The sequence below is a fragment of the Apodemus sylvaticus genome, chromosome 5, assembly GCF_947179515.1.
Source record: "Apodemus sylvaticus chromosome 5, mApoSyl1.1, whole genome shotgun sequence".
NCBI lineage: Eukaryota > Metazoa > Chordata > Mammalia > Rodentia > Muridae > Apodemus > Apodemus sylvaticus.
Window position 1 is genome coordinate 104,940,994 of NC_067476.1, and position 12,765 is coordinate 104,953,758.

The following is a 12,765-nucleotide window of genomic DNA, read 5'->3' on the forward strand; positions in this document are numbered from 1 at the left end:
CTAGGGTGAAGGTGCGTGCAAAGGAGAGAGAGGAGCTAGGAGACCCAACCTCCGGTGTAAGGCTCCGGCGGCTTCAACAGTTTTCCGTGTTTTGGGAGATTTTGTTTCTTTGCTCCGCTCCCCGCCCGCGCTCTTCGCGCCCGCAGCTCCGAGAATCTTCACCCTTCCTGGACGCACTTTCACCCTTCTCTCTGCGTCCTGTCCCGCAGGTGTCAGCTCGCGTCAGGGCTGCGGGTGTGAGTGTGTGAATCAGGGTTGCTATCGAGTTAAGGATGTGATTTCCGTTATTTGCATGTCCCCGCCCCCTCGTTTGCATGATCTCATTTAGATGGGACCCTGCAACCTGGTTTGGACGCCTCCCCTGCTTGCTGCCCACGCTCCTATAAAAGAGGGTCTGCGTTTCTTTGCGAACGCTGAACGAAGCCGCAGAGCCAGGAAAGAGTTTTGGGACATCAAGCCTCTGCGCTTCTTAGGAGAGAAGGGCTCAGACTTTTTACCGCTCATCCCAGCTGTCTGCCTGCGAGCAGTTCTCGAACTTCTTACGGGATGACTGCTTGGGACGGGGTGCTCCCCTTTTATCCCCAGCCCAGGCATGCCGCTGGCTTCAGCGTACCGCTGCTCATTGTTATCCTGGTATTCTTGTCTTTGGCTGCTAGTTTCCTGTTCATCTTGCCTGGAATCCGTGGGCACTCGGTAAGGGGGTACTCAAAGCTCTCCTTTGAGGGATTCTAGAAGAAGCTCATTTCGTGGGGGTAAGAGAGCGATATGGAGAGAGTTTTTTTGGAGACTCGGGACAGAGGAGACTAAGGATGATTCTCCGAGGATCAGCAGGAGCAAATTCAGAAGTCTGGTGCAGTAAGCGATTCGTCCAAGGGAGAGGGACAGCGCTGGTCCAGGACATCCCGGGAAGAGACTGTGGCTGCCTTTTTTTGGAAGCTGCTGAAGACAGTGGGATCCAGCCCAGTATATTTAAGATTAAGTCTAAGCTTCCGGTGCTGCCAGGACCCCCCCCCCACACACACACACCCCTCTCCGAATGCCTTACCACCTCTGTCCTGTGCTTTGGACAATGACCAAGAGAATGAGGACTGTGTTGAGTTAAAGACAGAGTTCCACGGAGGATTCAAACATGTAGCGAGCAAGAGAAATTTCCGTCAAATGCTCCCAGCCTCCTGGTCCTAAACTGTGCATTGTTACAAGTCTGAGAAGACCTTTAATCTTTTTGTGTTGATCTTTGTTAGAGGAACTGGCAGGTCTAGAAAAATCCGCGGTCCTTTAATTGACCCGGGGCCTCCCTCTTCTGGGAGAGGTGACCCTTGTCTGCCTGGCACTTCTGAATTCACTGAGCCTCACCAAGCAGTGGTTGAATTAGAGGCGGAGAGTCGGCGCCAGACAGCTGGGGGTATAAAGGCAGGCAAGGTAGACCTGGAAGTAGGCGAGGGAAAATTGTCAGGGAAGCACATGCCCAGAAAATATTAGATAGAAACGTCATTGGCATAGAGGAACTTAAGGGAAAGCACGCATGGCATCATCTTCAAAGGGTCAGAAATGTAGTGGAGTGGGGTCAAGGGAGGCCTTGAGGACAGGTTGGGCGAGACCCAAGCTTGATACAGTGTGTATCTTTTCCTACAGCGCTGGTTCTGGTTGGTGAGAGTTCTTCTTAGCCTGTTCATAGGTGCAGAAATTGTGGGTGAGTGAGTTGGGTAACATGCGGGGGGGGGGGGGGGGGGGTTGTGGAGTAGGGAAGGAGAGGCACGGAGAACCTAGGAGTGAGTGTGGCCCCCCTTTCTGCCTATCTCTAGCACCCCTATTGGGTTTTTTTTTTCTTCCTGAGACAGGGTTTCTCTGTGTATTCTTGGCTATCCTGGAACTCACTCTGTAGACCAGGCTGGCCTCGAACTCAGAAATCTGCCTGCTTCTGCCTCTCAAGTGCTGGGATTAAAGGCTTGCGCAGCCACCACCGCTGCCAGGCAGCCCTATTGTTTTGAGACAGCCTGTGTAGCCCAGGCTGACTTTGAGAAGTGTTTATTTGCCCAGGTATCCCCCTGCCTCCTCCACTACACTTGCCCACTGCCCACTCTTCTGCCCTTACCTTTATACCAGGCTCCTAGACCTTCGTCTTTCTGTTCCATCACCAAGCCTCTAGTTTCCGTCTTCCCGCTTTCACCCTCACCCACATGTCACTGTGTACATCTCCCCCTAGCTGTGCACTTCAGCGGAGACTGGTTCGTGGGGAGAGTGTGGACCAACACATCCTACAAAGCCTTCAGTACGTCCCGTGTTCAAGTCCATGTCGGTCTGCACGTGGGGCTAGTGGGCATTAATATTACACTCAGAGGTAAGGAGGTTGGGGCAAAGTGGGCTCCGGGCGGGGGAGGGCAGGAGATCCCATGGTTAGGAGCTGAGAGCCAAGAGGTGTTAACCACTGGTTCTCAACTTGTGGGTCGCGATCCTTTTCACAGGTGTGGTCTTAGACCGTGAGAACATACAGACCTTCGTTAGGAATTACGATTCTTAGCAGTAACAAAATTACAGTTAGGAAGTAGCAAGAAAAATAACTTTATGGTTGGGGGTCACCACAACATGAGGAACTGTATTAAAGGATCAAGGCATTAGGAAGATTTCGAATCACTGTGATAGCACTACTGTGATAGCGGCTCCTTTCACATCCCTCGGGCTCAAGAAAGCCTTTGATTTAACTGGATTAGCGTTTCCCAGCACCACTACCTAACCTTTCTCTTTCCTGAAAGTCGCCCCACCCTTAGTTCCCTATCTGAAACTCCTTAGTTTCCAGGTCCCTGGCCCTGCACAGTGCCATGACCCCCACGGCTTCCCGCAGGAACACCAACGCACCAGCTGAACGAGACCATCGACTACAATGAGCATTTCACTTGGCGTCTGGACGAAGACTACACCAAGGAGTACGTCCGTGCCCTGGAGAAGGGACTGCCGGACCCAGTGCTGTATCTGGCAGAGAAGTTCACACCGAGCAGTCCTTGCGGGCTGTATCACCAATATCACCTGGCCGGTCACTATGCCGCGGCAACACTGTGGTGAGCCTGTGATGGGGACGGGGCAGGGTGCGTGTGACCTGGAGAGAGCGGTCGGTCTCCGGAGCTGCAACTGCAGCCTCGCAGGCAGGAATTCACCCCAGCCGTAGGAGGGAGGGGTCGGGAGGGGAGGCAGAGGAGCCAGCTCTCCCCGGGGCTTCCCCCGACACCGCCAGCTGTCCTGGAGCGCTGCCTTGGTCCCTCGCAGGGTGGCGTTCTGCTTCTGGATCATCGCCAACGCGCTGCTCTCCATGCCCGCCCCGCTCTATGGAGGCCTGGCCCTGCTCACCACCAGCGCCTTCACGCTCTTCTCCGTCTTCGCCTTCGCCTCGATCTCCAGCGTGCCGCTCTGCCCCTTCCGCCTGGGCTCCGCCGCTCTCACGCCTCACTACGGCGCCTCCTTTTGGGTCACGCTGGCCACTGGTGAGTACTGAGGGATTCTTCCCTGGTGGTGACCGGGGTGTGTATGGGATGCACGCTCTCCCTCTCCGGTTTACAGAATGAGTTCACTTATTTAATCTGTTCATCTCCGTCTCCGTAGCAGGCAGAAGGTGGGGACAGACACGGTTATTTCAGGGTTGAGAAGAGCTAGTTCGGATCTGCCTCTGTGTTTGTAAGGCTCTGGCAGGGCCTCTCAGGAGACAGCCATATCAGGCTCCTTTTGGCAAGCATTTCTTGGCATCCACAATAGTGTCGGGGTTTGGTGACTGCTTATAGGACTGAGTGTGGGCTCCCCAATGGAGGAATTATAGAAAGGACTACGGGAACTGAAGGAGTTTACAACCTTATAGGAAGAACAACAATATCAACCGACCACACCCTCCAGAGCTCCCAGGGACTAAGCCATCAACTAAGGCATACACATGGCTCCAGCTGCATATGTAGCAGAGGATTGCCTTGCCAGGCATCAATGAGAGGAGAGGTCCTTGGTCCTATGAAGGTTCAATAGATGCCCCAGTGTAGGGAAATAGAGGGAGGGCAGGTGGGAGTGGGTGGGTGGAGGAACATCCTCATAGAAGCAGGGGGAGGGAGGATGGGTTAGGGGCTTGGGGGGGGCGGGAAAGGAAATAACATTTGAAATATAAATAAAGAATATATTCAATCAGAGAGAGAGAGAGAGAGAAGGTAGTTCGGAAGGGTTAAGTATCTTGCCCATTTTCATAAGAACTCATGCATCGAGTAATACACATCAGTTCTTTCTGAGAGTTGTGTGTATAGGAAATCCCAGGGGTGGGCTCCAAACCGTGGCAAGGAGCGCCTGCATTCCTGACTGTCTGTCTTTTCCTCCCTCCGGTGCAGGCATCCTGAGCCTCGTCCTCGGAGGGGTGGTGGTGATTCTCCACTACACTCGGCCCAGTGCCCTGCGCACCTTTCTGGATCTAAGTGTCAAAGACTGTAGTGATCAGGCTAAAGGAAACTCACCTCTCATCCTCAACAACCCGCAACACAAACAGTTTAGGACTCCAGACTCAAATATTACCACTCTCCTGTGAAAACTAACTCCGGATTTCTATCCCTCCTTGGGATCCCATAGACCTGAAGACTGTTAAGGGCGCGAGTCAGGAGCATAGCTGAGTCTGGAGGACTGCATGCCCATGCGGGAGGACTGCATGCCCATGCGGGAGGACTGCATGCCCATGCGGGAGGACTGCATGCCCATGCAGGAGGACCAGGGGGCACCCCGATGTATCTTTGCTCTAGAGAATGGATTTCTCAGGAGAACTGTAAATAAACTTTTTAGTTTCATTTTTTTCAAAGTCCCCTGTCAATCGATTTTCTTGGTTTCTCTTGGCCCTTGGAGCTACAACCTTGAGAAACTTCTCTAGGCTAGTAAGAACCGAGTACTGTACATTTAGGTGCTGAGAAGCCCGAGAAACACAATAGAGAGAGGGGCGCCCTCTAGTGAGACCTGAGAGGAACTGACAGGCACCTGCATCTTTGTGAGCTACTCCAAAGGATGGTAGGTCACAGTCTGCCCAAATCTCTACTAGCCAAACTGAAGGTATTGGGAAAGATTAGGATTTTGGCGTTCATTTGCTAATTCTTTCCGATTGTCTTCTTTTACGTTTGTATTTGAGAGCTAAGAGAGAGGTCAACAAGGCATAAAAACATAAACCCTAGGGTCTGGAGAGATGATTCAGTGGTAGAACACTAGCTGCTCTTTCAGGGTATTGAGATTGAGGACTCTGTACCCACATGGTGATTTCATATAACTCCAGTTCCAGGGCACGTCTGCAATGCCCTCTCCTGGCCTCTGCAGGCACTGCATGCAAGCAGTGCCCAGACATACATTCAGGCAAAATACTTATTATACATATTATACCTACCTTGGGACTTTTTTTTTTTTTTTAGTTTTTTCTCAAGTTCTATAATCTTACGTAGCATATTTCAGAACTAAAGGTCAAAAAGAATGTGGCACACGGCCAGTTAATGTTAAAACTGGAACATGATGTTTGTTCTCTGGCTAATGTGGAGCCAGCCAGAGGTCACACAAGCTGAGAAAACTGGAAAAGGAAAGGAAGGAGCCCAGACCCCAAAGGCAGGAGATGGATGCTGTGGATGCCCAACACATTTGTTATGAGTGGAAGCACCTTGAAGAGGCAAAGCATTCAAGAAAGTTGATGCTGTGCAGAAATAGCCACCCCTGTGCTGTCACCATGACAACAGTTTCTAGGCATGTCTGACATCTCTTCAGAACCTTGGAACTTTTGTTTGTTTATTTTTCGCATTAGTAGGTTGTGCTTATTAGTCTGTTACATCAACAAATTGGAGCCGTGTATATGATACAACCCGAACCCACTTCCTGGGCGGTTCTGCTCGTTTTGTGGGGGCTCCAGTGACATCTGGAGCCAGTCTGGAAACTCAGTGGCTGCCAGGAGAAGAGCTTTACAGGGAACAGTCGGACTCTTTGAGGTGTTCCTCCTTAAAACATGTCTCAGAGGAAGCTTCTAACATGGGAATGTCCTGGGTCTCAGGACTCTCAGCTATGGACCGGTAGTGGGGGCTCAAGAGTCCCCCTTCTTCAGAGCCCCACTCCAGCATGGGGTCCTCTGAACTCTGGTTGAAGAAAGCCTTCAGTCTGTGAGGTTGCATCCTGTGGGCCACTGCCATGACCAGGCCAAGCAGAATACACAGCAGTCCTGTGGATGAAGGTGATATGTGTCTTGTCTTAGTTTACTAAGTCCTCAAGACCATCTAAGAGCACCAGAAGAACTCTAAGGGAGGCCTGGACTGCTGCCTCAGAGAAACTGGAATTTATAGACATGACTTAAGGTCCTTGGGGTCTGTATTGTAGACATGGATCTATGGTCCCGAATTTTCATACTCCAAACTGAGAGAGGGGAAGAGAGAGAAGACAGACTGGAAATAGGGACAGATGAGAAGGGAAGGCGACACGAAGACAACATGGGGGGGGGGCAGAGAGAGCACAGTAGGAGAGTGAAACAGTGAGATGTGAGGGCAGGCGCGGCCTCTAGGAGGAGACATGAGAGTGTGGCTGGGGGGGGCACACGACAGGAAGTGTGGCTGGGGGGACACACGACAGGAAGTGTGGCTGGGGGGACACATGACAGGAAGTGTGGCTGACGGGGGACACATGACAGGAAGTGTGGCTAGGGGACACAGGAGGGACACACGACAGAAAGAACTGTAGGACTTGTGCAAACAGAGTGAGGAGACAATGGATGTCACAGGGAGCTGAGCATAGTGAGGAGAGGAGATGGCACTGGAGAGAGAAAGCTGACAGATGAGGGGTTAAGAAGGATAGGGCTCTAAAAGACACTGACGTCTTGACCTCTGGAAACAGACCCCCACCCCACCGACATGTTAGTCCCTCACCTTCATCCAAGTGCTTATTTCTAGGGAAGGGTCTCACCCGTGGCTAGTGTGATCCAGAAAGCAGGCCCATGGTGAGTGTGCAGCACAGCCGTGCCCAGACGCAGGGGACAGGGTGATAGGAGTGACGTGGTCATGGAGAAGAAGAACAGTGCCAGCAGCTGGAAGAGGCCAGTGGCCAGCAGCATGTGGCCGCCATAAACCAGCACTGGCATGGACAACATCACATTGGCCAGCAGCCAGCAGAGGAATGCCACCCTAGAGGGCCAAGATGCAGTGAAGGTTGGCCCAGGTACCTCGATCTGCTAGAGAGGATCGCCGGGCCCAGGGAGAGGGTGTCCCAAATAGGTGATGGAGAAATCTTGCCTGTGGGCTTCCCGACCAAGAACTAAGGTTGCCAACGGCAGCTCCCCCCACTCGGGATTTTCCCTTGAGCGAAAACCAGGTGGCTAAAAAAATCTGCTTCTGAGTTTAAGCCAGTAGGGTCTGTCTCACCCTGTATCCACGCTTACCACAGCATGGCTGAGGCATAGTGTCCTGCCAGGCGGTACTGGTTGTACAGGCCACATGGGCTTCGAGGGGTGAATTTCTCAGCCAGGTATAGCACCGGGTCTGGAAGGCCCTTCTCCAGGGCCTTTGTGTACTCCTCTGCATAGCTCTTGCCCAGGTGCCATGTGAACGCCTCATTGTAGTTGATGGTTTCATTCAGCTGCTGCACTGGGGTCCCTGAGGAACAGGGCAGCTGTGCTTAGCAGGAACCCAAGGACTGCACTGGGCCATTCGCCTTGCTTAGGGGTTCATTCACACTAGGCAGAAGGCCAAGAGCTGGCAGCTGACAGAGAAGACAGCTCCGAATTTCCTTTCCTGCCATTCCTTCACCGCCCACACTTCCTCCCAGCTCCAGTGCCAGGCACACTACAGTTTGGTGCCCCCCACAAAACACATCACTACATCTGAAAGGTGCAGAGCAGAGCCTTCCCTCCCTCACAAGTAATAACCTCACCTGTGAGGGTGATATTGACTCCTCCAAGCCCAATCTGCAGTCCCACGTCCACGCTGACCCACTTGGGACTGAAGGCTTTGTACGTTGTGTTGGTGTTGACGTGGCCCACGGACCACTCAGAACTGAAGTTCACAGCTAGGATTGGGGAGTTGCAACTCAGGGAGGTCTGAGCATTAGTGGGTTAGTCAGAAGTAGAACTAGAAGGCCTCCATGTCTGAACTTGTTGTAATCGTATACCCATTCACTAGCCCATGTCTGACGCCTACTAAGTCTGTCAGTCACTATTGTGGGATGAAGCAAAGGGTCAGAATCTAAAATTTTCCATGTTCACACTCTGCTTACCCCCTTCCAAGTCCATTTAGGGCCAACCACTCACGAAGCTCGGTAAGGAAGCAGTAACATAAACCAGGAGGGGCAAGCACAGACAACATCGATTTAAAAAAAAGTCTGTTTTTCTTTCCTAATCACTGAAGTCAAACAAGCAACTCCCCAGGTAGAGCCCTCCTGCCTACAAATGCATTTTGACCCAAATAAAACGCTAGGAAGATTTTGAAGATGCATCCTATAGAGTTTCCCTGGCTCACACCTCTCAGGGGAAGAGTACGGGGCTACAAGCACGGTTAGAGAGCTGTGAGGGCTGGATCCCACCCTGGATCAGTAACCACTACAGAGGAACAACAAGAAGAGGCACAGGCCGCAGAGAGAACTTCCCAAGACAGAGGCAGCTGCCCAAGTCTGTGGCATTTGGCACTCACCCAGGATCACAGCCCCGATGAACAAGCTGGTCACCACCCGTAGCAGCCAGAACAGCCTCTGAGTCAGAGTGGGTGGCTTTAGTAAGCAGAGCCCTTCGTCCAAGGTTGCCTTTCCTCTTTCTATGATGGGGAGGGGCAGGGGTTCTACAACTGAGCCCATCTGGCCAGTTACAATCAGTGTGTCTGACACAAAATCATGCTCAATCTGTTGGTTGGGTAAAGGGGGAATCTCTGCACTAGGAATGTACAGGGTTGTGTCTGGAGTTCCTTCCCTGGGTCTAGACAGAGTCTGTACCCCCCACTCTTGAAGACCAAGTCTCTCTGGACCTGGAGTCTTCAGGACTGGGGTTTGTTTCTTACCGTCTTCCCACGGATGCCAGGCAGAATGATGATGAAGGTGACCAGTGCAGTCAGGAAGATGGTGATGATAACAGCCAAAGTAGTGTCCATTGGAAAGGTTGGCTTGGGGCCAGTGTAGAAGGGCAGCGTGTGTCCAAGGGCAGCCATTTTGGTGGGGGTATGCAGGGATGTTGACGCTGCAAGGAGAGGCATTTGTTGAGAGCCCTCTGTGTACCAAACACTACCGTGGGGTTAGGGATGCTTCAAAGAATAAACCCACCCAGGTCTGTCGTCTTGGAAGCCCGTTTTGTTGGTACCTTTCGGTCTTCACCACCTTTCCTGCCTCTCCACTGCCTTTCGGTCCTGTGTCTCCTGTCTTTTGGCTGGGACAGATTTAGGGTCTTGGCAGTCAGGCTCCGATGCCCGTTCCTCCCTTCTTAACCAACTGCACAACCTCTAACTCAGCTCCATTGTTACCCTTGGGGCTTTTCCGTTTCTTCTGGGAATATCTGAAGAAAAAGAACTCTCTTTCATTTCCCCCAGGCTCGAGCACAGGCAGATCACAGAACATAAAAAGAACTGTATTTACTATCAAACAAAGCCATAAGGGAGGGAGATGGTACAGATTATGAAGAGATTGCCTTTCCTTTTCAGTCTCCAAAGCAGTAAGAGCCAAAAAACTGCTAAGTGTACAATTCAACTACATCAACATGGGGCTGATCCCTAGACCCAGCACTGCCCAACCCAAGCACCCTGGCTACGGGACTGGTGATTCCGGAAAAACCTGAATAAGCGCCCTCTGTCAGGCACAGTGGTGGGACCAGATGTTCTGCTATTCCATGTATCATCAACATAATCCTTTTCTTCCTATTCCCTTTTCTTGTTTGACTCTTTATCCATAGGACGTTAGTAAAATGATACCTGGCCATTTCATCAGTGTCTAGACAACATCAATTGCAAGACATCTTATTATTTCACAGGTCGTGTAGAAAGTTCACATCCCAATTAAACCATAATTGGGAGCCCAAGTTCAGAGATCTCAAAATCAGAGGTGAAAGAAGAACCCTAGAATCATTGTTGCAGTGACCCACAGACCCAGTTCCTGTCACTCTTCTAGGTGTGATCTGTACTGGGGTCTTGGGGGACCCAGGGGACCCGTGATTTTCGCAGAGCAGGAGGAGTCTCACTAAGTGGGAAGGCAAAGCAGCAACTTTGGACTCACACAGCTACAAGGACTTGAATTCTGCCTCTGTCTATTGGAACTTCACCTCTATCGAGTTTTACTGAAAAACAGAAATAATAATTACTGTAGAGGGTCTTTATGAAATGAAATTGGGTGTGGAAAGTACAAAGAACACTATTGGAAACAAACAGGCAGTGCTAGTCTCTGTTTTTAGTGGGAAAGTTTGCCTTCTTAACTGTTAGACTCTTCCATCCCAGAGAAATACCCATCTCTTCTCCAGCTCCGCAGAGCCTCCTGGGCTCCTCCCACCACCGTCTTCTCTACAACTACCTCACCCTATGCTCTCTCTCTCTCTCTCTCTCTCTCTCTCTCTCTCTCTCTCTCACACACACACACTCACACACACACACACACACAGAGAGAGAGAGAGAGAGAGAGAGAGAGAGAGAGAGAGAGAGAGAAACTTTCTTGATCGCAACACTCTCACTGTCCAGTCCAACTCTCTCCTTTCCACAGCCAGGGTTTTTGACAGCCGGGTCTGTGTTGGTGTTTCTGTATCTTTACAAACCCCTTGTCTCCTTGACCATCGTAACCTAACTTTGCCGAATCTTTATCTTTAGCACCACCTCACTAAATAATCTGAAGGGAAATTCTCACTTTAAAAAAAAATCTCTTAAGGGCTGGAGAGATGGCTCAGTGGTTAAGAGCACTGACTGCTCTTCGAGAGGTCCTGAGTTCAAATCCCAGCAACCACATGGCTCACAACCATCTGTAATGAAATCTGATGCCTTCTTCTGGAGTGTCTGAAGACAGCTACAGTATATATTTAGATATAATAATAAATTTTTTTTAAAAAAATCTTTTAAACGTGTGCTATCTGACACAGCAGAAGGCATTGTCTTTCTGGAGGCTTGCTCTCTGGTTCCACAGCACCGTTTTTTGCCTGGTCTCCTGCCATTGGGCCACCTGATGTAGGTTCCTCCTTCTTCTTCTCTACTAAACAGCTCTGCTGCTCAGGAGTCCATCTTGATTCTCTTCCTTTGGTGTCATCAAGGTTTCTCTGGATAGCCAGGTGTGGTGCACATTACAGGTGCACCCCTGTCATCCCATCACCGAAGAGGTGGGGCAAGAGGACTGAGATTTCCAGAGCTATATGCTATGACCATCTCTCAAAAAACAAACAAAATAATACTTAGGTCATTTCATCTGTTCCCATGGCTTATATATAGTTTTCAGATGTCTTCTTGTGCTCCAAACCCAAAATGACCGACTGCCTCACGGATCTTCCCACTTGGTTGTTCCTTTGATGCCTCAAATTCAGCAGGCTCCAAGTGGACTTCTCTGCTACTCTGCCTTTAGTCTATTTTCTTTCCCTTTTAGCTTCATCGCCACCGATTGATCAAAGATGCCAGAACCAGGACCATCTTACACACACCCCAGTCCCATGTATTTCTTGAAATTATCCATCTGTTGCCTTCTCTACTGCCTCTTCCTATTTTCGCCCCATTCTCTCCTCTTGCCTCATGCAGGAATAATTTTTCTAATTATTCTTCTCTCCTCTGCCCTGGGTAAAATCGTATTTTCTTCCAATCACATATAAAGTGCTTTGTGAATAATGCCCCTTCTTCCCTGCTCCATGACTGACTTGCATTTTTGAGCTTCTTGCCTTTGAATGGGCCATGTCCTCTTCCTGGAATGGTCTAGCCTTGGCAAATGACTTTTCCCACTTCAAGCCTTAGCCCATTTTACCTTCTGTGTGAAGTTACCTCCAATGCCATTTGGGACAGTGGGAAGGTTTCCTACTCCACCATTCCAACTGCATTTGAAACATACCTCCATAATCACAATCATTACTGTACTCCATCTCTTTGAACATTTATCTCCCTTTTAGACAGAGTTTTCTTGAGGGCAGAGATTTAATCTTCCCATCTTTGTGCCATCTGCATGCAACATATTCTAATCAAACTCTGGATCAGATTAATGGATATAAACGAGTTCTTTCTGCAGGTGTCTCTTTCTGAGTCTTTACACAAGAGGGAGCTAAGCCCTTCATTACTTACACTACACTTCCACTCACATTAGCAGAGCGCCGCCAATTCAAGGCTAAAAGCTGCCCAAGAAGAGATCTGATGAACCTGATCAACATTTTGTAATCTCAGAGAATTGTCTAGAAAGCCTCTTCTAATAGCTAGACTAGATAAGAAACGTAAACAGACAAACCTGAATGTTTATATTTGGTGGAACGTGAAGCATGCTCTTAAGCCTAGCTGGAAACGTATAGCTCAGGGTCTGTTACTTTGAGGGGCTGGAAAGATGGCCCGGAGGTTAGCTGAGAGCATTTGCTGTTCTTGCAAGAGGGCCTGGGTTCAATTCCCAACAACCACATGGAGGCTGGCAACTGTCTGTAGCTCCAGTTCCAGGGGATCTAATGCTCTCTCTCTGCTGGCCTGTGCAGGAATCAGTCATGTTCTTGATACACTGGCATACATGCCTGGAAAACGCTCATATACATATATTTTTTAATTAAAAAGAAAGTGTTTTGGGATGGAGAGATGGCTCAGCAGTTAAGAACACTGACTGCTCTTCCAAAGGTCCTGAGTT

The 12,765-nt window shown here is 50.1% G+C and overlaps 2 protein-coding genes across 2 annotated transcripts; one reads left to right on the top strand and one right to left on the bottom strand.

Annotated features, from left to right (window-relative positions):
- The first annotated feature begins 546 nt into the window (after positions 1–546).
- Positions 547–4,661, top strand: Duoxa2 (dual oxidase maturation factor 2). Its single transcript, XM_052181472.1, has 6 exons — positions 547–693; positions 1,633–1,690; positions 2,204–2,338; positions 2,840–3,053; positions 3,259–3,473; positions 4,350–4,661. Exons 1-6 carry the CDS (start codon positions 547–549, stop codon positions 4,541–4,543), a joined length of 963 nt encoding a protein of 320 aa, XP_052037432.1. The 3' UTR covers positions 4,544–4,661.
- Positions 4,662–5,794: 1,133 nt separating this feature from the next.
- Positions 5,795–9,473, bottom strand: Duoxa1 (dual oxidase maturation factor 1). The gene is made up of 7 exons (XM_052181473.1): positions 9,299–9,473; positions 9,003–9,178; positions 8,643–8,700; positions 7,888–8,022; positions 7,397–7,610; positions 6,925–7,142; positions 5,795–6,190 (listed from the first exon to the last, which is right to left on the bottom strand). Exons 2-7 carry the CDS (start codon positions 9,147–9,149, stop codon positions 5,937–5,939), a joined length of 1,026 nt encoding a protein of 341 aa, XP_052037433.1. The 5' UTR covers positions 9,150–9,178; positions 9,299–9,473; the 3' UTR covers positions 5,795–5,936.
- Positions 9,474–12,765: the final 3,292 nt, after the last annotated feature.

Excerpts from the sequence above, each read along its gene's own strand:
- Duoxa2 (XM_052181472.1), top strand. The coding sequence starts at position 547 with ATGACTGCTTGGGACGGGGTGCTCCCCTTTTATCCCCAGCCCAGGCAT. Across the intron at positions 3,054-3,258 it reads TATGCCGCGGCAACACTGTG|GGTGGCGTTCTGCTTCTGGA; the intron begins GTGAGCCTGTGA and ends GGTCCCTCGCAG. Across the intron at positions 3,474-4,349 it reads TTGGGTCACGCTGGCCACTG|GCATCCTGAGCCTCGTCCTC; the intron begins GTGAGTACTGAG and ends CCTCCGGTGCAG.
- Duoxa1 (XM_052181473.1), bottom strand. The coding sequence starts at position 9,149 with ATGGCTGCCCTTGGACACACGCTGCCCTTCTACACTGGCCCCAAGCCA. Across the intron at positions 7,143-7,396 it reads TATGCCTCAGCCATGCTGTG|GGTGGCATTCCTCTGCTGGC; the intron begins GTAAGCGTGGAT and ends TTGGCCCTCTAG. Across the intron at positions 6,191-6,924 it reads CTGGATCACACTAGCCACGG|GACTGCTGTGTATTCTGCTT; the intron begins GTGAGACCCTTC and ends CTTCATCCACAG.